Source organism: Amblyraja radiata, chromosome 11 (genome assembly GCF_010909765.2).
Source record: "Amblyraja radiata isolate CabotCenter1 chromosome 11, sAmbRad1.1.pri, whole genome shotgun sequence".
NCBI lineage: Eukaryota > Metazoa > Chordata > Chondrichthyes > Rajiformes > Rajidae > Amblyraja > Amblyraja radiata.
The window spans coordinates 54,673,063-54,700,891 of NC_045966.1; the positions used below are offsets into that span (position 1 = coordinate 54,673,063).

At 44.2% G+C, this 27,829-nt stretch overlaps 1 protein-coding gene across 3 annotated transcripts in view; it reads left to right on the forward strand.

The window, feature by feature from the left end:
• LOC116978653 (dihydropyrimidinase-related protein 3-like) overlaps positions 1-27,829 on the forward strand; it is a 210,669-nt gene that overhangs the window by 177,480 nt on the left and 5,360 nt on the right. For all 3 annotated transcript variants that reach the window (XM_033029944.1, XM_033029945.1, XM_033029946.1), the window contains exon 13: positions 20,800-20,959. In XM_033029944.1, the coding sequence (XP_032885835.1) occupies positions 20,800-20,959 (160 nt within the window). The remainder of the gene's footprint in view (positions 1-20,799; positions 20,960-27,829) is intronic.

The following is a 27,829-nucleotide window of genomic DNA, read 5'->3' on the forward strand; positions in this document are numbered from 1 at the left end:
TAGTTCCCAAAAATGCTCACAATGCTCCAAATGCGGCCTGACCATCATCTTATAAAGCCTCAACATAAAGTCGGATTAAAGATAGTTCAAAAGTAATCTTTGCATCCAAAATGAAAACAGAAAATGCTGAAAGCAATTAAGAAGCTTCTGTGGAAAGAAAGAAACAGTTAACATTTTGGGTCGAAGGCCCTTCATCAAAACCTGGAAAGTGAGGGAAAAACAAATGAGGCTGAATGTTGCGGAGAAGGTGGGGAAAGAATGGATTGGGTGCTACCTCTGGCAGAGAGAGGCCATTTGGTTGACAAGTGAATGAGGGAAGTTAGAGAGAGAGGGAATGCAAACTAAGAGCCATGTGAAAGCTTGGAAATGCAGGTCAGAGTTATGGGAAATTTATTTTGAGGCGTTTCACTGCAGAAAGTCCCTATGCTATTTAAAAGAAAAAATGGCCAGTGAGATCAGGACAACGGCGTTAATATTACAGTTGAATAACCTGCAGCCGGGTCTTTATGATACAACCTTGGCTCTGATTCTCCAGATGCTGCCTGACCTGCTGAGTGTTCCCAGCATTTTCTGCTTCAGCATCTAACACGAGGATTAGGTGTCTTGCATCAGCACCAATTTATTTTGATATACACGGCATTACAGGAAAATGCACTACCCGTATCTTTTACCTATTCCAGACAAGGGTACTTCAGTTCTTCATACTTAAAAACCAAACAGCATAACTGCTCAAGAAAGTCAGCACTTGTTTAGCAAATGTAAAATGCCATAAATTCAATTAAAGAGCCCTCGGAAACAAACTACAATTATGTGTGCAGAATCACAAGAAATATCAAGATGAAATGATGACATTACAATTCGGATTTTAAATTAGACTAACCAAAAATAAAATATTGAAGCCAGAACATTGGGAGAAGATATTGCACGATATTTTTTCTTTTAAATAACATAGGGACTTTCTGCAGGGAAACGCCTCAAAATAAATTCAATGCTAAGCAACCTAACAAAAGAGTAACCTTCATGGATGTTAGATAAGAGTTGCAGTGGTCAAAATCTAAGGAAACATATTGTATTATCCCAAAGTAATAGAATTCAGAATTAAAGGACATTCTTTTAGGAAGGAGATGAAGAGGAATTTATTTAGTCAGAGGGTGGTGAATCTGTGGAATTCTTTGTCTGTGGAAGCAAAGTCAGTGGATATATTTAAGGCAGTGATGGATAGATTCTTGATTAGTACGGGTGTCAGAGGTTATGGGAAGAAGGCAGGAGAATGGGGTTTGGAAGCAGAGATAGATCATCCATGATTGAATGGTGGAGTAGATTTGATGGGCCGAATGGCATAATTCCACTCATATCACGTTCAATATTTACATGTGTTATATTTTGTGCTCGTTAGAGCCTGTGTGTTGTGATTGCTTTGCCAAAAGAGACACACAGCTAAGGTTTACCCATGTATCGTCCAGGGAAGTGAAGGCAGTTCTTGTCAGTAACATCCTCCAGAGGTGCTGTGACCATTCACTTCATTATCAGTTGTAAAACTGTGTACTGTGTACATGCCTGCATCTAAATGCAGGCAGATTGGGCCCTGATGCCTCCCTTGTGGATGAGCACCCTCTGATGGAGCACATGTGCGGACAGCTCATTTGGTAGGCAGCATAATGACTGTCAAAAAGAGCTTCCTGAAATATTTTGCTAAAGGGATGAGAATGGTTACAATGCCCATGGTCTGTAGATGAATTGGCAGTCTTGGCAAAAAAAAATACATGGAGCAATAATTTTTCAAGATAGCAAAATGTCTTGAGGTCCTTTCCAATGAGTGTCGTCTGAGGCAGGTTGACAATGTCAGGTCAGGTGCCAAAAATCTTGTTCTAAAAGCTGGGATTTAAACAGAGGAGAGCCTGAGAGTTGGGTGGTTTTGGGTGTCGAGGTCTGAGGTAAGCGTTCAGGTACTGTGCTGAAGAAAGGGAAGTCAAATCAGAGTACCTGCCTGGCACTGGGTCACGAGCAACATACATGAGCAGGGAGGGGTTAAGACAAGATGATTTACAATCAAGATATTGTTTTAGTTTAGAGATACAGTGCGGAAACAGGCCCTTCGGCCCACCGAGTCCGTGCTGACCAGCGGTGCCCACACATAAACACTATCCTACACTAGGGACTTTTTTTTAAGACATTTATACCAAGCCAATTAACCTTCAAACCTGTACATCTTCAGAGTGTCGGAGGAAACTGAAGTTATCGGAGAAAAGCCACTCAGGTCACGGTGAGAACGTGCAAACTCCGTACAGACAAACACCCGTAGCCAGGATCGAACCCGGGTCTCTGGCGCTGTAAAGCAGCAACTCTACCGCTGCCCCACAGATTTTCTTTACTCCAAACTAAAAATAGTGGTGAGGCATTGTTTCAGAAACCTAGAATCAAATGCAAAGTTTATGAAGGAGAGAAATATTCCAAGAATCGTAGTTTGAATGGATATAGTAAAAGGATTGAAAAATATCATTGGTGGGGATAAAGAATGTGCAAGTTTTATAAGCTGGTGGAGCAGACCTTGATGGGCCTGACAAACTATTTCTTTCCCTATATCTCCAGATGAAAGTACACAGGCAGTAATAGTTTCCTTATGTTAAACGGACCTCTCAGCACATCAGAGCGTAATGCTTTACAAATGTGTGTCTGCAACAGGATGTCAGCACCTCTCTGTCCTGACAGCAGACAGAGGGAAGAGTTCAAAGGATTTTTCTTCTCTAATTGAGGTACAAATGCACTATATATGGAGCTGTCTCTTGGATAGCAGCAACTGGGCAAAGGTGTAATAGTGAAACATTCCTAAGGAAAGAGCTTGGAGCACTTCTGCATCTATTAAAGTGTATTAACTCATGTCAGGAGTTGTCACTTCAGTTAGGCTACTTAACCATATAAAACAATGCTTTTTCAACCAACTCAGACTGGTAACATCCCTTGCTATTTTTTTTAAAAGACAATCTATATCAATCTTGTCAACCTGGAATTTCTGTTTTAGTTTGTAGAAAACGTGTATGTGTTTCATTTATTTTTTTGCTTCAGGTATTTTAGATGCAGTCGCAAGATCTTTAGCTTCAATTAAAATAAGCCTTAACTTGTTAGAGGAAATCAAAGCATTGGAGACGTTCAGTTTTATAGTCCTGCAGGAACATTACTTGTTCCCATTCCCTGTGAATATGGCAGCTACCAAGGGCAGTGAAAAGAAGTAACAGAATGTTGGAATACCGAGTGCTTCCGACTCTGAATCAGTTAATCAGCCTTTAGAATCCATGGCAAGAAATGACTTCACATAAACTCCCACAAAAGTGCAGTGTTGTTGAAAATCAGCTTGACCCAGAGCAGAGCAAAACCTTTTGCTTCGTACCTGTCAGAAACTCAACTGACTTTTTGGTGGTGTTTTTGTTCATAAGTGATAGGAGCAGAATTAGGCCATTCAGCCCATCAAGTCTACTCCCCCATTCAATCATGGAAGATCTATCTCTTCCTCCTAACCCCATTCTCCTGCCTTCGCCTTATAACCCCTGACACCCATACTAATCAAGAATCTATCTTTCTCTGCCTTAAAAATATCCATTGACTTGGCTGCCGCAGCCTTCTGTGGCAATGAACTCCACAGATTCACCAACCTCTGACTAAAGAAATTCCTCATCGTCCTAAAGGAACATCCTTTAATTCTGAGGCTATGACCTCTGGATTAGGGGTGTTCCTTTAGGTAGGAGATGAGGAGCAATTTCTTTACCCCAGCATCTTTTTCTTTCACCAGTATAAAACTCTCCCAAAGTGATTTCATAAGTCGTGCAACACCCAGACTATATCTCCTGTTAGATTGTCAACAATATAGGTTTGAGAACTGACAGCCCTTACTTACTCACCATATGGCTAACTTTTACTAACTTCTTTGTCCTGAGACTTTCCTCTGTAAAATGACCGGTGCTCAAATCTCAATTCCTTAGACTATTTGATATCTGTGACCTTGCCTGTAACTGGATGGCTTTGCCCAAATAGATTGCAGCCATGGTCACTCACGGCCATCTAGCCTTGGGGAATTTGAGAGGCAGATGTTGAAACTTTCTGCCAGTTTGTTGCTGCATTAGAAAAGACATCCAGCGAGGAGAGGAGACATCATCCTTTTTTTCCCCCCTTCGGCTCCCAAGTCAAGTCAAGTCAATTTTATTTCTATAGCACATTTATAACAACTCTTGTTGACCAAAGTGCTTTACATTGGTGCAGGTACTAACGTGCTACATACAGTGGTACATAGATCTAACAATACATACATAAAGACATATGTACAGTACTCCCTCCGAGGACCTCAAGAAATGCTTGTGAGTAGAAATAAGGAGTTGATGGGGGGGGGCAGTTCTGATGAGAGGAGGGATGCTGTTCCACAGTTAACCGGAAAAGTGCAGTCGCCCCTGTGCTTATACCTGGACCGCGGGATAGTCAGTAGCCCCAAGTCGGCCGACCTGAGGCACCCGGAGGTAGAATGGTGGGTTAGCAGATTTTGGTTGTAGGTGGGGGCAAGCCTGTTAAGGGCTTTGTATACACAAAGGAGAAGCTTGAAATTGATTCTGACCCGCACTGGGAGCCAGTGGAGAGAGGCCAGAATCGGGGTGATTTGGGCCATTTTTCGGGTGCCCGTCAGATGTCTCGCTGCGGCGTTTTGGACCAGTTGCAGGCGGGACAGGGATGATTGGCTAATGCCAGTGTAAAGGGTGTTGCAGTAATCAAGGCGGGAGGAGATAAATGCGTGGATGATCTTTTCACGGTCATTGAATTGGAGGAATGGTTTGATTTTAGTAGCTACCACAGGGTTTAGCTATCACTGTAATGCCCCTGTCCCAATTATGCCCCTGTCCCACTTAGGAAACCTGAACGGAAACCTCTGGAGAATTTGCGCCCCACCCAAGGTTTCCGTGCGGTTCCCGGAGGTTGCAGGTGGTTGCCAGAGGTTGCAGGTAGTGGAAGCGGGTAGAGAGACTGACAAAAACCTCCGGGAACCGCACAGAAACCTTGGGTGGGGCACAAAGTCTCCAGAGGTTTCCGTTCAGGTTTCCTAAGTAGGACAGGGGCATAAGTCACCCATTCCCTCTCTCCAGAGATGCTGTCTGGAGCATTCTGTGTCAATCTTACACCAACATTCTGTGTCAATCTTTGGTGTAAACCAGCATCTGCAGTAACTTCCAACAGAAGTTTCCCAAAGATTCAGGTATTCAAACCCCACAGTAGCCTTCACAAAGATCCCACGGCAGCCTCATACCAGAGGCAACTGGCTGTGGCCAAGCCTTGCTTCGGTGGACACCTCTTTACCAACCTGTCCAGGTTTCTCTGTCTCTGTGGGAACGTTCTCCCACGCCCCAATGCTGTTGCAACATCCGTTCCCTGAGCTACAACGTGCCCAAGTGCCTGCAAGGTTGTGTGAATTGTGAAATGTCCATTTTAAGAGCAAGCTGCAAGGATCACATCTACTACACTAAATTATGGCAGCTGAGATAATATGCAATAGATCAATAAGGGAGCACTGGGCTAACACTGATGTACAATGCTCTCCATAATGTTTTTGACAAAGACCCATCATTTATTTATTTGCCTCAGTACTCCACAATTTGAGATTTGTAATAGAAATAATCACGTGGTCAAAGTGCACATTGTCAGATTTTAATAAAGGCCATTTTTATACGTTTTTGTTTCACCATGTAGAAATTACAGCAGTGTTTATATATAGTCCCCCCATTTCAGGGCACCATAACGTGTGGGACACATGTAAAGGATACACACTACAATATTAAAAAAATATTGCTATATAGCAATAGTTGCATTCCTAAGAAACCTCGCATTATTGAAAAACACGTCCTCTACAGATGTTGCCTGTCCCGCTGAGCTACTCCAGCACTTTGTGTTTTGCTTAGTATTCCAGCATCTGCAGTTCCTCGTTTCAGTCGTCATAATGGGGTTACGGGCTAGAGAGTTTCAGACTCACAATAACAAAGTTATTTTTCCTTGCAAGATCTTCACAAATAAAATTATTTTTGATAACAATTGAGAGACTGCGATCATATGAGACAATGATCTGTTGGCTACCGTATTTTTAGCCTCAACTGATTTTATATTAGCAAGGCAACTTTTTTCTTGTCAGTGTCCAAAATAGCTTTTAAGTGGTTCTTTTTTTCCACAATTGAAAACATGTTACAAATAGTGTTCCCTAACTCATTGTTTGTGTTAAATCCAATTAGCATTATGGAAACATGAGTCATAGCAGAACTACCAATACTCTTATATTGACAATACTAGTCACAGAATCATACAGTGTGGAACCAGGCCCTTCTGCCTGACTTGCCCATACTGACCAACATGTCCCACATACACAAGTCGCACATGCCTGTGTTTGGCCCATATCCCTCTAAACCCGTCCTATCCATGTACCTGTCTATATGTTTCTTAAACATTGCAATAGTACCTGCCTCAGCTACCTCCACTGGCAGCTCATTCCATACAACCACCACCCTTTGTGAGAAAGGATGCTACTTCAATGAATTAATATCTTAAATCTGGCTCCCATTTTGAATCTAGGACTACACAATCCACTCCTTTAACTTCAAAGTTGTGGAGTGGAGGAGTGGTGCAGCGGGTAGAGCTGCTGCCTCAGCTCCAGCGAACTAGGTTCAATCACAATCTCCGGTGCTGTCTGTATTCCACCAGCTCCCGGAGGCATGGGCGTTGGTCGGTTTTATTGGCCATTGCAGACTGCCCCAAGTGTGTGGGGAAGTGGTGTCTCTGAGGGGAATCGATGGGAATCCAGAAACTATAGCGTGGGAAGTGAACGATGGCGGACGTAGTCTCTGTGCTGGGTCGTATGAACTTGACTCTTTTAGCTAAGTGGACATATTTCACCAAATTGGTTCCTACTTCACCTCCTCACTGTGTCCATACTAAAAGCAAGGTCTGTCCAGCTATCAGGCTCAAACCCAGTTTCAGTCCAAGCCTATCCTGCAGCGAAAGGCTTTAACCATTTTTTCCCCTTAACAATCAGAGCATCACCATAGATACAATGGTCTCAGGAGTCCAATATGTTCAAACAGCAAACATTGATCAAAGAAAGGCATCAGATGTAGTAATATTAAACAAACCTGATGAAATTATGATGCAACACAGCCCAAGCCCCAATATGTAATCAAAATGCTGACCTGACCTAAATCTTGCAAGCTCTACATCATGAATGCCAAGTGGCTTTGCCTATCCACGATCACCTGAATGTGAATGGAAAAATAGGGGATACGATGCAAGCTGAAGATGGGTGTTTGGGTCATTGTACCTCACGCTTGCACAGTGAGCATTGGCGATTAAAGACTTAACCATATACACAGTTAAGGCTGAGAGAGGGGTTGAGGTTTGTCGATGGGCGGGGGGACTCTGAGGAAGGGTTTTGTTTATAGATAGAGCATGGTAACAGGCCCTTTCGGGTAACCAAGTCCACACCGACCTCCACTACCTATTCACACTGTACTCTTGCACTTTCTCATCCATTCCCTACACATTAAGGGGTGTTATACAGAGGCCAATTAGCCAACAAATCCATGGATTCTTTAAGATTTTGGAGGGGAGAGAAGCACCCGTAGGAGACTTACACTGTCACAGAGAGAACCTGCAAACTCCACTCAGACAGCACCCGAGGTTAGGACCGAACCCAGGTCTCTCACGTTGTGAGGCAGCAGCACTACATCTTTGCCACAGTGCTGCCCTTAGGATATGGTTAGACGGGATTATTTGCCCTTAAACCTACTATCAGGACACCCCGCCTCATTCTCCATCCCAGTCTCCTCCCTCAATGATAGTGACCATATCAAAGTTGTCAATGGGATTGGCCCTACCTTTTGCCTGGTAAAGGGGCGAAATGAGTGAGTGTAACTTTAAATTGGATCTCCACATTAACATCTGACACCACTTTACATGGAGCAGCAGTTACAATGACTCCTTTCACCAACCTCAGGGTCATTACTCTGGCACAATGCCTTGGTTGTTGCAAAGCAGTTTTGGAAATGTCACTTAATTAAATCTTTTAAAAGCACTGCACATGTAACCAACATAAAATAAGACGATATTGGTTCCATTATGCCTGCGAGGTTTGCAACTTTGCAAACGTTTTGTTGAATTTTGCACTCATTTTTACTTCTCCTATAAAGCTACTCCTTACCCCGTCAGAATTATAATTTCCACAAAGGTTGAGCATTTTGCAAAATTGCATCATGCTGATTATGATCGAGGGCGGAATCTGGAAAGAGGGTGAACTCTGTCATCCCGCTGACTGAAAGAAAAACAGCCCTTTTAACCCATCTCCAATTAGGCTTCAAACCAGCAGTTTTCAAAATGAGCGCTTTGACCCTCTGAATACTTTAAAAAAATGGTTACTATCTCCGATCCTTTAAACAAAGTCTGCTGCACAGATTGGAGAAATTAATATTACTGGGTGGACTATTTGGTTAAAATGTGTTGCTGAAAAGTGCTTGAAAGGCACTGCGTTAAATTGCTTGTCGGTTAGTTTATTTACCCTGCTCAACTCCAGGTGAGTTAAACGATAGGAATTATCTTGCTCCTATAGTTCTGTTGCAGGTCTTTCTACTAATTGGTGTAAGCTGATCCAAGGATGCATGCTTTTGTGTCATGGAGTTCTGGTTTCTTTCATGTTTCTTTGTTAGTATATTTGCAGATGATCCAAAACTGATGGTATTGTGAACAGTGAGGAAGGATATCTAAGATTACAACTGGACCCAGATCGGTAGGGAAGGTGGGCTAAGGAATGGCAAATGGAATATAGCAACAGTGAGGTGTTGCGCTTATTTATGTATGTACACAGTAAATGGTAGAGCCCTGGAGAGTGGAACATTGAGATCTAGAAGTATAGATGCATGAAGTGGCAAGTCAGGTGAGTGAAGAAGGCAATAGGAAGGGTATTGAATACAAATGTTGGGACATCATGATGCAGCAGTAAAAATCTTTGGTGAGACCTCACTTGGAGCAGTTTAGTTTATTGCCATGTGTACCAAGGTACAGTGAAATGCTTTTGTTACATGCTAACCAGCCAGCGGAAAGACAACACATGATTACAATCGAGCCATTAACAGTGTACAGATACATAATATGAGAATAACGTTTAGTGCAGGGTAATGCCAGTAAAGTCCGATCAAAGATAGTCCCATTATCCCCAATGAGGTAGATGAGATTCAGGACGGCTCTCTGGTTGTGGTAGAATGGTTCATTTGCCTGATAACAGCTGGGAAGAAACTGTTCTGTGTGCAGTTCTGGTCGCCTAGCTATTGGAAGGGTATTGTTAAGTTGAAAAGGGTGTGGGAAAGATTCACCAGGTTGTTACTTAGACTTGTGGACTTGAGTTACAGGAAGGGGTTTGATCGATTGGCACCTTTTCCCTGGAGCGTAGGAGGCTCAAGGGTGACCTTATTGAGTACAGGATCATGAGGGGCATGGATAAAGCGAACACTCGGTCTTTTTCCCCGCAGTAGCGTATTCTAAAACTAGAGGGCATAGGCTAAAGATGGGAGGGGAGAGTTTTAAGTGGAACCTCTGGGGGCAACCTTTTTCACTTGGAGGATAGTTCATATCTGAAATGAGCAATTAGAGGAAGCTACAGAAATGGATACAATTATGACTTTCAAAAGTCATTTGGACAGATATATGAAGTGTTTTGAGGAATATGGGCCAAACGCAGGTAAATGGGACTACCCTGTCCCATAGTACGAGTTCATTCCAAGAGCTCTCCCGAATTTGCCCTTATTCGAACTCGGAGATTTACGGTAATGGCCGCTCGTCAGTACCCGGGGCTCTCGTGAACATTTTTCAACATGTTGAAAAATCTTCACGTCTTCTCGAGCTTACCTGCCGTTAGCGAGTCTTCCCGAGTACCTGCTGTTAGCGTTACGAACCGCTAAGTGATGTCCCCGAGCTCCGACGTACCCGCTACGTTCATTCTCCGTGCTTACCACGAGTTTGATTTTTTTTTTAACTCGGGAGAGCTCTTGGAATTAACTCGTACCGTGGGTCAGGGCCATAACACAGATTACCAACTTGATCAACATAGACAAAGTTGGCTGAAGGGTCTTTTTCTGTGCTGTTTGACCATATTACCATTCGTTGGAGTACGAAGGGATCTGATCCTGAAAGCATATTGTTGCACAAACTTTCATGACAAAGACAAACTGGCAGATGTGTACTATGGGTATTCTGGATAAAGATATGGCTATGGGCAGAGAGTGTTTCTCTGTTTGTTATAACAGAAAATAATTTTGTACATGGAGGATACCAACCCTAACGAATTAATGGCATTATAGCAAACGTAACATGGTTCCAAATTAAAGGGTTGGTCATTTTATAACGTGTGTTTTAAATTGCACCTTTTAAAACCTCACTGCCTGCTGCTAATTGATCTCCTCCATTGCTCTTCTGTGGTAATTGTTTGGGTCAGTATCTCACCTGTGCACCTTGCCATTCTGTGGCTGGTGATTGATTCTTTGGGAGCTTGCACACCAAGTTATAACATGGGCTTGCTTGTTCACTGTCGCCATTTAAAACAATCAGCTGAATTCCGCAATACAGCATTCCCCCTGCCTAATCAATAACAGTCTCGACTCCTCGGGTACATGTTGGGCAGGAAAACTATTTGCTCATCCAGGACCCAGTTCAGTTTAGTTCATAATGTGCAATTGGACCCAAGTCTGCTGGCTAAGCACCCTGTTGACTTTTCCGAAGAAGGGTCTCGACCCGAAACATCACCTATTCCTTTCCTCCTAAGATGCTGTCTGACCCACTGAGTTACTCCAGGTGTTTGTGTCTGCATAAACATTTGTTAAGGGCCTGTCCCACCAGCATGCGTATGCATGCGTCTAGCGTGACCAAGCGTGGTCGCTTGAGGCGTACGGTCTCGCGGGGCCGTTCCCACTTCGATCGCCGGAGGTGTATGGAGTTGTGCGGGGCTGGTCCCGACATCGCGCAGGGCTCCAAAAATCTTGTACTGTCTGAAAATCCCGCGCGCCAACGGCCTGTCGGCCCGCAGGCGCATGGAGGGCGTATGCAGCGTCTCAACGGGTGAACAGCGTCTTGGCGGCGTACGCCTAGCGCGTGGCGTTGTGTGATGACGTCACCGCCCGACGCCGTGCGACGTCCAAATTCAGTCTGCCCGCCTCCTGCCCAGCTGATTGGTGAGTATGATGTCAGGACCAGCCCCGCACAACTCCATAAGCCTCCGCGGTTCGAATTGGGACCGGCCCCGCGAGGCTGTACGCCTCAAGCGATCACGTTTGGTCGCGCTAGACGCATGCAAACGCATGCTGGTGGGACAGGTTCTTTAGTTCCACCACTGATTAACACACAGTAGCTATCGTGGCCACCAGCTACTAAATGCACTGTAGTTACTTGCCCGGGCGAATCTGACGGTACCTTGCAAAACTCTGACTGTCAACACCCAGAAGAACAGATGCAGCAAGCAACCTCATACAGGTTCCCCATCCAAATCACACACCAACCTCTGTCTCCCTCCAGTAGGGGGTTTCGAGGTATTGCTATGGCGACTGTTCCTGTTGATTATCACTTCTCAATAATGGCAGTGTTTCAATGTCACTTCTACCATTGAGTCAGAACGTTACACAAGGTGCTAGCGTAGAGGCTGGAAAAATACCAAAAGCTTACACCGAAGATAGACACAAAATGCTGGATTAACTCAGCGGGACAAGCAGCATCTCTGGAGAGAAGGAATGGGTGACGTTTTGGGTTGAGACTAGTTTCAACCAGCATCTGCAGTTCCTACACAGGAGATTGCAGCAGGACAATGTTCTTGGAAGTGAAGGGTAAACAGGAGATAGGAGCTGGGCCTCTATTCCCCAGAGCCCTGGGCAATATTTATCTCAGAACCAGGACTATTAAAGTACAACAATTGCCTTGTGGTAGTTTGTTGTGCATCAATTTGCTGGCACAGTTTCCTCATTGCAGTAATTGCATTTTAAAACCATTGCATTAGTTATAAAATATCTTGGGAATCTGGCACTCATTAAATAAGATCTACAAACAATTTATTTCTGTTTGTGTCTTTCTCTATCATCGTTTGTCAATCTAGCTATGTCTGCCACTCTTCATCTGTCTGGCAATCTCTCTCCTTCTGTCTGTCTCTTGCTGGTCATCTGTCTGTCCATGCATTTGTCTCTTTTTCATCTCTCTTTTCACCTCTTTCTCTCCATTTGTCTCTCTCCATCTGTCTGCTCTCTCTCTCTCTCTCTCTCTCTCTCTCTCTCTCTCTCTCTCTTACTCCCCCCAAGTCAAGTCAAGTTTATTTGTCACATACACATACGAGATGTGCAGTGAAATGAAAGTGGCAATGCTCGCGGACGTTTGTGCAAAAGACAAACAACTAAACAACCAAACAAACTATAAACACAATCATAACACACATATTCTTTTACATGATAAATAATGGAAGGAAAAACGTTCAGTAGAGTTAGTCCCTGGTGAGATAGGCGTTTACAGTCCGAATGGCCTCTGGGAAGAAACTCCTTCTCAACCTCTCCGTTCTCACCGCATGGCAACGGAGGCGTTTGCCTGACCGTAGCAGCTGGAACAGTCCGTTGCAGGGGTGGAAGGGGTCTCTCATGATATTGTTGGCTCTGGAGTTGCACATCCTGATGTATAGTTCCTGCAGGGGGGCAAGTGAAGTTCCCATAGTGCGTTCGGCCGAACGCACTACTCTCTGCAGAGCCTTCTTGTCCTTGGCAGAGCAATTCCCAAACCAGATGGTAATGTTCCCGGACAAGATGCTTTCCACCGCCGCTGCGTAGAAGCACTGGAGGATCCTCGGAGACACTCTGAATTTCCTCAATTGCCTGAGGTGGTAAAGGCGCTGCCTTGCCTCACTCACGAGTGCTGAGGCGTGTGATGCCCATGTCATATCCTCGGAGATGTGGACTCCCAGATATTTAAAACAGTTCCCCCTATCCACAGGATCCCCATTTATCCTCAATGGAGTGTACGTCCTTGGATGATGTGCCCTCCTAAAGTCCATGATCAGCTCCTTTGTTTTTTTGATGTTCAAGAGGAGGCTGTTATCCTGGCACCAGAGTGCTAGACCAGCCACCTCCTCCCGGTAGGCCTTCTCGTCGTTGTCTGAGATCAGGCCCACCACCACAGTGTCACCCCCCCTCCGTTTCACCTGACAGTTCACTAGCGTTCCCCTTGATTTTTCCCCCACACTCTTTTTCCCACTTTCCCTCTCCCATCATATCTGCAGCAGATCGGTACTGAGCCAGACAGTAGTTTTCAGACCTGATCACCACATCAGCTCATTCCTCAAGTACATAAGCAACATAGTAAAAGCCAGCATCACTTTAACCAGTTGGGGGCAACGACTGGGCATTGGGTCAAAGTTTTGAACCCAGTTTACAGCACCTTTCAGTTAAAAAGATCCAATGATAGACCAGACAGGGCAGCACACTGACGCAGCTGGTCAAGCTGCTGCCTCACAGCGCCAGAGACTCGGGTTTGATCCGGGTCTTGGGTGCTTTCTGTGTGGAGTTTGCACCTTCTCCCTGTGACTCGGTGGGTTTCTCTGAGTGCCAAGGTTTCCTCCCACATCTCAAAGGTTTCAGACTCGGAGCTGAGGCTGTGGCGGGCCGAGCTGAGGCGTGGCGGAGACGGCGTTCCGGCTTTCGGCAGCGGCGACATCACCACGGAGGTCCGCTGGACTGGAGAGCGGCATCTCCGGCCTGGATCGATCGCCTCAGCGCAGAGGGAGAACAAGGAGGGAAGAGACAGAGACTAAGACTTTTGCCTCCATCACAGTGAGGAGGTGCTTGGTGAACTCACTGTGGTGGATGTTAATTTGTGTTTATTGTATGTTTTGTTATTTATTGTTACTGTGTATGACTGCAGGCAACGTAATTTCGTTCAGACCGAAAGGTCTGAATGACAATAAAGGAATCAAATTCAAATCGAATTCAAATTCAAGAAGTCTGGGTTGGAAGATGAATTGACTGTATGGGTAACATAATCAATGGTCAACAATGAATGGTCTGTTTCAATGCCATATAATTGACAGTATAAAAATAAAAGTGAAGTACAACGTAGCAAAGATGAGCGGGAAGCAAGAGGATTTGGTAATGTTTAAAGAGCAACTTAAAGATAACTAAAATGGCAATACGGGGAGAAAAGTTGAGGTACGAAGGTAAGCTAGCCAAGAATATAAAGGAGGATAGTAAAAGCTTCTATAGGTATGTGAAGAGGAAAAAAATAGTTAAGACCAAAGTTGGACCCTTGAAAACTAAAAAAGGTGAATTTATTATGGGGAACAAGGAAATGTCAGATGAGTTGAACCGATACTTTGGATCTGTCTTCACTAATGAGGATACAACCAATCTTCCTGATGTACTAGTGGCCAGAGGATCTGGTGTGACGGGGGAACTGAAGGAAATCCACATTAGGCAGGAAATGGTGTTGGGTAGACTGATGGGACTGAAGGCTGATAAATCCCCAGGGCCTGATGGTCTGCATCCCAGGGTACTTAAGGAAATGGCTCTAAAAATTTGTGGACACATTGGTGATGATTTTCCAATGTTCTATAGATTCAGGATCAGTTCCTGTGGATTGGAGGGTAGCTAATGTTATCCCACTTTTTAAGAAAGGCGGGAGAGAGAAAACAGGGAATTATAGACCAGTTAGCCTGACGTCGGTGGTGGGGAAGATGCTGGAGTCAATCATAAAAGATGAAATAGCGGCACATTTGGATAGCAGTAACAGGATTGGTCCGAGCCAGCATGGATTTACGATGGGGAAATCGTGCTTGACTAATCATCTGGAATTTTTTGAGGATGTAACTAGGAAAATGGACAAGGGAGAGCCAGTGGATATTGTGTACCTGGACTTTCAGAAAGCATTTGATAAGGTCACACATAGGAGATTAGTGGGCAAAATTAGGGCACATGGTATTGGTATTGCTGACATGGATAGAAAATTGGTTGGCAGACAGGAAACAAAGAGTAGGGATTAATGGGTCCCTTTCAGAATGGCAGGCAGTGACTAGTGGGGTACCACAGAATATTGTAGGAATAAATACAGAAATGATCAGTGTGTCCATATACCATAAAATATATATATATATATATACATACACATAGATAAACAGATAAAGTGCAATAGGCTGTTATAGTTCAGAGTTTGTTTGAAGTTGTGTTTAATAGTCTGATGGCTGTGGGGAAGAAGCTGTTCCTGAAACGGGATGTTGCAGATTTCAGGCTCCTGTACCTTCTACCTGATGGCAGCAGAGAGATGAGTGTGTAGCCAAGATGGTGTGGGTCCTTGATGATGTTGGCAGCCTTTTTGAGGCAGCGATTGCGATAGATCCCCTCGATGGTAGGGAGGTCAGAGCCGATGATGGACTGGGCAGTGTTTACAACATTTTGCAGCCTTTTCCGCTCCTGGACGCTCAAGTTGCCGAACCAAGCCACGATGCAACCGGTCAGTATGCTCTCTACTGTGCACCTGTAGAAGTTAGAGAGAGTCCTCCTTGACATACCGACTCTCCGTAATCTTCTCAGGAAGTAGAGGGGCTGATGTGCTTTCTTTATGATTGCATCAGTGTTCTGGGACCAGGAGAGAATTTAGGAAATATGCACGCCCAGGAATTTGAACAGCTTTCTACAGCAGGCAGTGAAGAAAGCAAATGGCATGTTGGCCTTCATAACAAGAGGAGTTGAGTATAGGAGCAAAGAGTTCCTTCTGTAGTTGTATAGAGCCCTAGTGATACCACACCTTGAGTATTGTGTGCAATTTTGGACCCCTAATTTGAAGAAGGCATTATTGCTATTGAGGGAGTGCAGCGTAGGTTTACAAGGTTAATTCCCGGGATGCCGGGACTGTCATATGCTGAGAGAATGGAGCGGCTGGGCTTGTATACTCTGGAGTTTAGAAAGATGAGAGGGGATCTTATTGAAACATATTATTATTTTGACCCGCTAGGGACAGGAAACATGTTCCCGATGTTGGGGGATTCCAGAACCAGGGGCCACTGTTTAAGAATAAGGGTAAGCCAATTAGAACGGAGATGAGGAAAAACATTTTCACACAGAGAGTTGTGAGTCTGTGGAATTCTCTGCCTCAGAGGGCGGTGGAGGCTGGTTCTCTGGATACTTTCAAGAGAGAGCTAGATAGGGCTCTTAAAGATAGCGGAGTCAGGGGTTATAGGGAGAAGACAGGAACGGGGTACTGATTGGGGTGATCAGCCATGATCACATTGAATGGCGGTGCCTACTCCTGCACCTATTGTCTATTGTCATATTTTTCCATTTCAATCAATGGTGCATAACCTGAGATGTATAATGGAAAATAGAAGATGGACACAAAATGCTGGAGTAACTCAGCGGGACAGGCAGCATCTCTGGAGAGAAGGAATGGGTGATGTTTCTTTCCCTTATCATGTAGCTATACACTGTAAATGGCGCGATTGTAATCATGTATTGTCTTTCAGCTGACTGGGTAGCATGCAACAAAAACTTTTCACTGTACACGTGACAATAAACTAAACTGAACTGAACTGATTTACGTTCTGGAGATAGATACAAAATTAGTGTTCTGTACATTTCCCTGGTTGTAATAAAAGAGGTTTTATAATCAAGAGCTGTGGGAAGGTGCATAGTAACCCTGAGCTGTTGGCACCTGGTTCTCACCGTTCGACACAAGGACCCCTTGTTTGCTTGCTCCTTTTCTGTCTGCCCTTCGATGCTGAAGCTGGCAATGTTTAACTACCATAATTGTAGGTATCTCAAACAATTTCCCTGCCGCTTCACTGTGGCTGTGCCTCTGCTACAGGGCTCCTTCACTCAAGAAAGGATAAACCCCTTTCATCAGTTCCATTTGTCAAAGATTGAAAATGGCAGGTTGTTGATCCGTCTATTAGCTCAGCATGAATTCAGCTGTAATTCTCACTAATCCCGTTGGGAATGTATTTTTCTGTGGGGCATCTGGCTTTAGTTTGCCAAGCACCGTGCTGCACGATAGTTTAATTAGCACGGACTTGTAATAATATTTATGTGTGTGCCTGCGACACATAAAATAAATTACTTCTGGCTTATGGATACTATGCGCATCTTCAGCAGTTTCCCATTGGGCATTCCACACTCTTGGTAGTCATGAAGAATCTTGCAATGATGTCCAGTACATTCCACAAACTTAACCATTAAACTTCATTCCACGGCCAGCCTAGTTCTAAACCTGCCTCATTTGGGCAGAGAGGGATTAGATAGTTGCTGTTTAGGCAATGAAAGCAGTCAGATTGCTTTTCATGGGCTTGTATACTTTACGTTGTTCGATATCCATGAACATTGCTGTATAAAACACATAGGAAATGGGGGCAGGACGAGGCTATTTGACTAACCCGAGGCCACCTGCCTTTCAACAAGATGGTGGCTGCTCTTCTGTCTCAGAACAGTTTTTTGTCCTGCCCTGTCCTTCTTAACCCCTCTAAATCCACTAATCTCTGCTTTGAATGTAATCAGACTCACCAGCCCTCCTGGGTGGAGAATTCCAAAGGTTCTTTTTCCTTGCATCCTAGATGCATACCCATTGTTTGAGTCTGTGACCCATAGACCTTCACGATTCCGCTAAGAGACACATTCTCCCTGCATCTAACCCATTGAGCCCTCTAAGAATGTTGTACATTTCAAGATGCTACCTCCCCTTTCTACCCAGCTTCAGAAAATGGCTGCCCAGCCCACTTAATTCTTGCTCCTCCGACAGTCGGGCGAGCCTCTACTGCATTCCCTCTCCAGCAAGTATATCCTTTGTTAGCTAAGGAAACCCATATTGTATTCCAGATGTGGACTCTCCCTGGCCCCATATCATGGTAGTAAGACTATTTATTCGCATACTCCTGCAATAAAGGCTCACAAACCATTTATCTTCATAACTGCTTAACTTTCATGTTAGCTTTCAGCAACTTGTGCACAAGGATGTCTAATGCCCTCAGCATATCAACACTTCATAATCCCTGCCATTTAAACATTCTCCATTGAAGCTTACATTTTTGCCACTTTGCACTCCATCTATGTTGTTGTTACCCACTTGCTCTGTTTACCTGAGTTCCCTCTTTGTATCCTAATCAATACTCAAATTCCACGTGATTTTGTGAATCTGCATTTAGATTTGATAGTGGTGGGGGTGGGATTTGAACTTGTGGCTCTCGTTTAACCAACGTGCCACAACTATCACTTCTCTCTTTACATAGTGATATAAATGATTGGGAAAATAATGACAGGTTATTGTGATGTGCAAGTCAGTTAACTCATAAACCACCGTAACACTTGCCAGAGCTGTTACTTGTGAATGTTGAGAGTTGTATGTTGGTTTGACATTTTTAGATTATGCATGATGAGTGGGTTTCACAGGATGAACATCAGGCACGTGCCGTGAGTCAGGGTAGGCAGTCAGTATCTTTGGTCAGTCGGCTTTTTAAAAAATCCCGTAAACCGCGCATGCGCAGATTGTTCTCTCGACCTGTATAAAGTAATTTGTCTTCTAAAGTATTTCAAAACATATAGCTCAAAGAAATTTACTTACCACATTCTATTTGTTGACATACAACCGCATAGCCACTCTTTCCTGTTGTACCAAGCTGTTTAAAATGTTCTCATTATTTTTGTTCCTTTGCGCAGTTGAAGTTCGTTAAGGTCCGGCGTTGTCTGCCATTTTTAATTAGTTTGATCTTTTCTTCGTAAGTTTGCTTCGAGAAACTCTTCAGGTAATCACTATTCATCATTTGAAAAACCCGCCAAGAAACCTGCTCTGCGCATGCGCAGTAGGCTGTTGCGCATGCCCAGCGCAGCACATGCACGCAGTCCACGGTGTAAAGGCAGAATTTCAGCTGCCTTTATATAGCAATGTTACAAAATTTTGAGATTTTAAAATCAAGTCTGCAATTTATCCCATCAGATAAAGCATAAAAAGAAGTTTAATTTGACACTTAATTCACTTTCATATCTCAAGTATTTAAAAAAGTTATGGCCATTTTCATACTCGGAAATTAGCATCTTGTTCCCTATTGATTTTCTATGGACATAACAAAAAATCTGTGATCGTGGACAGTCAAAAGCCCATAACTTTCTTAAAAATTAAGAGAACTGAATGAAATTTTCAGTTATCATAGATTTAAGCATTCTGAAACAAATATAAAATAATCTTACTTGGATGACCTGAAATTAAAGCATATAATTAGTTAGTTACCCAATTGTACCTAATTCCAAACTTCAATTACTAGATCTAAACATCTACCCATTTCTTAATAAATGATTAACATTTTTAAATAGCACAATAAAACATGATTTTTAAATCTCATTTACATTAATTTATAGGCCAAATGGAAGGAATTTAGTGTTTAATACCTGTAAATTAATGGCATTTAAATCAGCTTTCTAGTGGGTTCCTGTGAACGCGCTGGTTTAGAACGTTCACATTGCGGTAGATTTGTGCCCTCAAATGCCCAGAAAAATACTGCGGGATATAATGGGCTCCAAATTAGCTACTCGCAACATTAAACTTTGTATAAAGGGATCTTAAGAAGCCCTTTTTAACGTAAAAATAAACAGCCTACCTTCCGTTTTCCCTTGTATGAGATCCGGCCCGTTGTCGGCGGTCGCGGGTTTAGAGGTTAATTTTTAACCTACTATAACAAGTAAATAAAGCCCTTAAAACTAATAATAGCTCAAGCGACGGAATCTTCCAGCGATTTTTCGTTAATAATTAACTAGGCTGAAAAACCTCAATTTGAACAGCCTAGGGAAAATCGCGTTTTAAACCCGCCCCCCTCTAAACGGCGCCAAAATCGCGCACACGGGCTGGGACAGATTTTCAGCTACCTTCAGGTACGTTTTGCAACATACCTACTTTATAGACCGTTGCCACTGATGGCTTGAAGCAGCGTCGACGGCACGGGAGTAGCACATACTTCTGCGTTTTAAATGTATTGCGGACGAAAGGCACGGGACAATTATGCCTACCTATGAGATCGATCTCTTAGGTAAGCATAATTCTCCCGTACCTTTACTATTTATATTTATTAATTACCATTTAATAATTTTATTCAGGGTCGGCACTGCCTACCTTGCCTACCCTAACGGCACGTGCCTGCTGAACATCTACAATCTCATTTGGTTGCTTCTGCTTTATTATTGGCCACAAGAGGCATTGCATATGCGGGGATTACCATGGTTCTGTCCTGCACACTTCCAATCCTATAAACCCATTCCTGTTTGACAGCCATGTTGAAGGATCAGGGCCAGATGCCCTGGTGATGTCCATCTGAGGTGAGACTGCTGGGTGAACTACCCAACTAACCTACTGGCACAGATGCCAGTGAACCTATATTGAACAGGGATGTTTACTGGGAGAAGGTACCTTAAGTAGTTATTCGCATCATGAGCTTTGTCAGAATGCAGGCTTACTAATGATAGATGATTTTGGAGAATGAGACTGATTGTCTCTAGATGAAGTTCGGGACTGTTGATAAGATGCCCATCTGACATCTTGGTTGGAAGATTATTTGGTGTCCAAATGTTGAGGGGTTGGCGCAGGTATGGTTCACTATGGGAGGAGCAGGTCCAGAGAGAAGTGCGTTGTATTGTTGTCAAGGAGACGATGGAAACATGTCTTCATCATTATCTTGACATGGCTGATGTGTTCCTAGCATTGTCCTTGCGTAGCTGAAATCTTCATCTAATGCGTTCCTTTTTCTTTCCAAAGTTGGCACAGGTGCGTGGTGTACCCAGAGGAATGTATGATGGTCCAGTGCACGACTTAGGCACCCCCAAAGCAGGAACCCCCTCAGCTTCAGCCAAGACATCTCCTTCGAAACAGCCCCAACCAGTTCGAAATCTACACCAGTCTGGCTTCAGCCTTTCCGGTAAGAACTCAACATTGAAGGAAACATTTTCAACTCATAACATGTCATCTGAGATTCATCTACCAACATACACCATATTGGTCAGATTTAAGATAACAACAAGCAAGGTGGGGTTGCTGTTACTTCAAGAGTACTTGCCAGTTTAGTAGTTTATAATTGCCTTCATAAATCGCCACTTAACCCTAAGCTAGGTTTAATGGATTTAATGGTGGACACCACATTCTAAAATTGATATCTAGGCTTTGCAGAGGGTTTGAAGGACAATGGGTTAAACAAGGATTTCTAGTTGCTTGTAGAGACCAAGGAAGCAGGGACTGTTATGGTGTCGATATGTTCAAAATTAGGTTGAATATTGCTCTAAAACTATTGGTAACTAGAGGACACAAGTTTAAGATAATCAGTGAAAAGGACAGAAACATATTTTTTTGGATAGAGAGATATATTCTGGCCTTGCCTGAAAGCATGATGAACACATACAAGATGGTGGATAAATATTTTAAAGTATGACATTTGAAGGACATTGTGGAAAGAGCAAAGGATGGGAGTTATCTGGATTCCATTTTCCAAGATCTGGTCCAAACAAGGTGTACCAAATGGCCTGTTACTGTTCTATATACTTCCAGGCAGCAGACAGCCCACTGTGGGTGGGCTGCATCAGTGATAGCCTTTTATTGGGTTCCTCTATTCATTTAGGGAGTTGTAATATGAGTGATGAGGTCCATCTTGTACCTGCAGCGTATGGGAGGGTAGTAATTGAAGTAAATCTCAGCTGACCCAGATGTAACATAAGAATATTAGTTTGGAGAATACATCTTAATTCATATTTGTTGTATAGATCCAGTCACATCCCTTTTTGTGAACTTCGTAGAGACACAGACTTTCTCCCAGCTGGTGATTTATAGCTTAATATGGAAAACTAAGTTGTTTTGATATTCCCCAGATGACGTTCTGTACCTCTGTGTGGTTTTACATCTTGATTGGAAATCAATTCCTGCGTTTGTAGGTTTTAAAATTATTATTTATTGCCTTACATGAGAAGAAACTGGGTCTTTTATTTAGGTTGGCTAGCGTGCTTGTAAATAGATAGGTATCAGCTGCTTGTTCTATTGTGGTTGGCAAAATGCGATTGTGGCCATCTAGAGTGGAGAAAAAGTGAGTGATCTTTGTGAAGGGAGCAGGAAAGGGAAGGAGGGTGTTTTCAAAGGACAGGCATCCTGGAAACTACTTAGTCTCTGCTCGATTTGGATCATTGACCATTGCATTTGAAGGAGAACTTGATTGGAAGAGTGAGAGTTATCACAAGCTCTGGTGAGTATTGTATTTTTTTTATAGAAATGAATTTTAAATATAGTTGTTTTCAGTGAACTTAATTTTGTTTTTGGTTTCCTTTCCCCTCTTTGTTAAGTTTCTTCCCTTCAGCCTGTCCATTCAAAATGGACTCTCTCAAGCAACTGGTGTTCCTGTATAAGGGCAGGCAGGTGGTTCTGTCTCAGAGGAAGGACCCTCATCTGATTTCCAGTCCTAACTATTAGGACATGATGCTCATGCCTCATTGGGGTGTATGAGCATTCTGTACGGGGCAGCAATGACTGATCATATACCTGTTGCTATGACAATAAATGTTGAACACATACCTGTGGTATCCAGAGATAGAAATAGCTTTAATACAGAAAAACTGGACTGGTCAACGCTTACAAAGGAAGACATCCTAGCCTATTATGCCCATCCAGATAAATCCTTAAGCAATATTCATCTACCTAAAGATGCAATAATATGTAGCAATGTTAATTGTAAAGATATGAAGCATAGGAGAGATATCTGCTCCATGTATAATGATATAGTAAGCGCCTTGTATGTAGGCAGTAAGCCCTACTGCAAGCATAAAAATAAGACACATAACATCAGACCTGGCTGGAATAAGTATGTAGCTGAGTATCATACTGAAGCCCGTGAAGCCACCAAATCATGGGCTATGGCAGGTAGATCCAGACAGGGGCCTGTGTTTGAGCACAAGAAACTCACTAATGCAAGGTATAAGTATGCTGTTTGCTTCATCTGTAAAAATGAGCAAGCTATGAGGGCTGATTCCATGGTTAAGAAGATGCTAAGTAACAATGCTACAGATTTTTGGAAGGAAGTGAGAGCTCTTAGCAGTTGCAAAACATCTCTACCATGTACTGTAGATGGAATCTCCGGAAGCTAATATCGCGGAGTTATGGCGACAACATTATAGTACTTTATTCAACTGTGTCCAAGGTGACTTGTATAGGGTGGACAATATTGAGAGTAATGACTCGATGGCGATTATGTCACATGAGGTGTATCATGCCATGAACAAGCTGTCCAACAACAAAGCAAGTGGCTTGGATCATATTTCTGCTGAACATCTTAAGTATGCGAGTATGAGGATAGCTCCTCTCCTAGCTATTTGTTTTACTGGCTTTATGATTCATGGCTTGTTACCAGACTCAATGTTGTCTGTCCTGTTAGTGCCGGTCTATAAGGACAAAGCTGGTAAAGTAGGCAGCCTAAATAATTACAGGCCCATAGCTTTAGCCAGAATATTGTCAAAAGTTTTAGAAAGAGTTCTGCTGGATAGAATAAATGAGTTTGTTAACTCCACAAATAACCAGTTTGGCTTTAAAGCTAAACATGGCACTGACTTATGCATATATGCCCTAAAGGAGATTGTAAACAAATATAGAGGCAAAAACTCTTCAATCCTTATGTGCTTTATTGATGCTTCCAAAGCCTTTGACCGTGTTAATCACAGAAAGCTGTTTGGTAAAATGAGTCAAAGAGGGGTGCCTAAATACATTGTGAGAATTCTGGCCTACTGGTATGCCCACCGGACTATGCAAATAAAATGGGGCAATAGGGTCTCAGCCCCATTTGGGGTTAGCAATGGTGTTAGACAAGGGGGAATTGTGTCCCCAGTCCTTTTTAATCTATATATTGATGATCTGTCTAAACAATTGAAAGCACTGTAACACTGGGTGCGTGATTGGTAATATTTTAGTGAACCATATTATGTATGCAGATGATCTTGTGGTCTTTAGTCCATCTAGCGCTGGTCTCCAGCAGCCCCTTACTATATGTTCCTGTGTATGGTGTGGAACATGACAGTAAATATAATGCTAGTAAGAGTGCTGTTATGATCTGTAGAACCAAAGAGAATAAATGCCTAAAATATCCTGTTTTTAAATTGTCTGACAACAATCTTAGTGTCTGTAATAAGATAAAATATCTAGGGCATATTATTACAGAACAAATGACAGATGATGAGGATATTTATAGGCAACGACGCATGCTGTATTTATAGGCAAATATCCTCTTGCGTAAATTTGGTGCGTGTGCAGATGTGGTGAAGATGTCGCTATTTAGAGCATACTGCACACCCCTCTACACTGCGCACCTGTGGTCGAACTATTTAAAGACAAGTACGCAGAGACTAAAGGTGGCATATAACGATGCCATGAGAACACTGCTAAGGCAACCTAGATGGTGTAGTGCCAGTAATATGTTTGTGGCTGCAGGAGTCAGTACTTTAGAAGCTATCCTAAGACACCACATGTATAAATTCATTTGCAGGATAAATGACTCTAAAAATGTGCTTATTGTGGCCTTGACAAACATAAGGGTTAGCACTACACGCTACGAATCCCAGTTGTGGAGACACTGGTATTGTTGTCTCGTTGTAGGACATTGATCATCTTTTAATCTGGATTTTTAACTTAAGTATTGTGGGTTTTTGTTAACTATAAATTATGATGTTTTTATGTGATATACCATGATTTTATATATATTTATGATATTTGATATGCAATGCATTTTTAATGTAATGTTGCCCCTTGTCTGGACCTTGAGTCCCTATTAAAGTTTATTATTATTATTATTATTATTATTATTATTATTAACCCAGCATTATTCCCTGCTATTTTTCTTCTCCCTTCCCCAAAGCTGTTCTGGCACTACGCAGCCCAGTACCACAAGAACAGGGCACTCATTCACATTAGCAATTGAACAAGAAGGAACTGATTCCGTAGCCCCTTATCCCCTTGGCAGCTAAAAAAACATCTATTTTTGACTTAAATAAATTTAACGTTACTGCTTCCACTGCTCCCTGGGGCAGTGAATTCCACAAACTAACCACCCTCTGGGTGAAGAAGTTCTTCCTCATCTCAGTTTTAAAAGAGCCCCCCCTCACTCTGCAACTATGTCCCCTAGTTCTAGCCTCCCCGATCATTGGGAACATCCTCGGTGCATCCACCCGATCAAGGCCCCTCACGATCTTATACGTTTCAATGAGATCGCCTCTCATTCTTCTAAACTCCAAAGAGTAGAGTCCCAGCTTACTTAACCTTTCCTCATATGTCAATCCCCTCATTGCAGGAATTAATCTTGTAAACCTTCGCTGCACTGCCTCCAGGGCTAGTACATCCTTTCTTAAGTATGGACCCCAGAACTGTACACAGTATTCCAAATGTGGTCTCACTAATACCGTGTACAGCGCATTTAGATAAAGCACTTTCAGATGATTTTTACTACCCTTCCTTTCCGTTTTTGCCCCTTTTACATCTAGAGCTTTATCTTCACACATTCTGGATCCTCCTGTCACATTTTGATTTTCCGCTTCCCTAGCCTCCCTTAGCTCACTGTACCCTTACTAAATCACTGTACCCTTAACCAAAAAGCAGAAATGCTAACCTGAGGTTGCACCCAATCAGCTGCTTCCTCTAGTCTGCTCCCACCAATCAGCGGCTTCCCCAGAAACCCTCCCTATGGAGTGTGGAACGTTACGGGATTTGGTAAGCTCCGACCCTCCACCGCTGTCTCCAACGGTCCTGGGTCTCCGCGAGAACAAGCCCCGTGCCCGACCCAAGCCCTCACCGCTCTGACCCTCCACCGCTGTCTCCAACGGTCCTGGGTCTCCGCGAGAACAAGCCCCGTGCCCGACCCAAGCCCTCACCGCTCTGACCCTCCACCGCTGTCTCCAACGGTCCTGGGTCTCCGCGAGAACAAGCCCCGTGCCCGACCCAAGCCCTCACTGCTCTGACCCTCCACCGCTGTCTCCAACGGTCCTGGGTCTCCGCGAGAACAAGCCCCGTGCCCGACCCAAGCCCTCACCGCTCTGACCCTCCACCGCTGTCTCCAACGGTCCTGGGTCTCCGCGAGAACAAGCCCCGTGCCCGACCCAAGCCCTCACCGCTCTGACCCTCCACCGCTGTCTCCAACGGTCCTGGGTCTCCGCGAGAACAAGCCCCGTGCCCGACCCAAGCCCTCACCGCTCTGACCCTCCACCGCTGTCTCCAACGGTCCTGGGTCTCCGCGAGAACAAGCCCCGTGCCCGACCCAAGCCCTCACCGCTCTGACCCTCCACCGCTGTCTCCAACGGTCCTGGGTCTCCGCGAGAACAAGCCCCGTGCCCGACCCAAGCCCTCACCGCTCTGACCCTCCACCGCTGTCTCCAACGGTCCTGGGTCTCCGCGAGAACAAGCCCCGTGCCCGACCCAAGCCCTCACCGCTCTGACCCTCCACCGCTGTCTCCAACGGTCCTGGGTCTCCGCGAGAACAAGCCCCGTGCCCGACCCAAGCCCTCACCGCTCTGACCCTCCACCGCTGTCTCCAACGGTCCTGGGTCTCCGCGAGAACAAGCCCCGTGCCCGACCCAAGCCCTCACCGCTCTGACCCTCCACCGCTGTCTCCAACGGTCCTGGGTCTCCGCGAGAACAAGCCCCGTGCCCGACCCAAGCCCTCACCGCTCTGACCCTCCACCGCTGTCTCCAACGGTCCTGGGTCTCCGCGAGAACAAGCCCCGTGCCCGACCCAAGCCCTCACCGCTCTGACCCTCCACCGCTGTCTCCAACGGTCCTGGGTCTCCGCGAGAACAAGCCCCGTGCCCGACCCAAGCCCTCACCGCTCTGACCCTCCACCGCTGTCTCCAACGGTCCTGGGTCTCCGCGAGAACAAGCCCCGTGCCCGACCCAAGCCCTCACCGCTCTGACCCTCCACCGCTGATTCAGGGTTTAACTTTGCCCTTGTTAGTGTTTTTTTTTAGTTTAGTTTTTTTTTTTGAGATACAGCACGGAAACAGGCCCTTCGGCCCACCGACCAGCGATCCCAACACACTAACACCGTCCTATACACACAAGGGGCAATTTACATTTTATAGCAAGCCAATTGCCTAGTAACCTGCACGTCTTTGGGAGGAAATCGAAAATTCACACAAGTCACGGGGAAAATGTGCAAACTCCCTTACAGACAAGCACCCGTGGTCAGAATCGAACCCGGGTCTCTGGCGCTGTAAGGTAATAGCTCTACCGCTACGCCACCGTGCCCCCCTCCCCCCGGTTTCGGTTCCAGCTTAAGTTATAGCCTTACTTTAACATACAATCTAATAGAAACGTCTTGCTTCTAAATGTACCTTGGTGAGGCATTAGTCATGTGGTATTAGCTGCATTAGCCCCACCCCCCTCACACACCCACTCCATTAGACTCAACTGCCTCTGGGCTGGTTATTAGAGTAATGGTTCACAGGACACCCCCAAGTGTACCTGATTTCCACCAGGATTAACGGTTGTTCCTCAGGATGTGGGGCAATTGCCGTATTGTGGTGGGAACATGGAATGAATCCACCAGGGCCTGGCGTTAACAGTTGATTTGTTTGAAGCTTTGGGATATTGTATTACATTAAAGTGCTTTTTTAATGCATGTAGCTGTTTTCATTTAAGTTCCTATTAATTAAAATGAAATCTCAATATTTTTTCTGCCTAAAAAAATATTCCTGTTCGCCAAAATACCTGAATGTACTTTGTAAAGCCATTATATTTTTTATAAATGAGAGCAAAAACAGCTCCAGATATGATCATT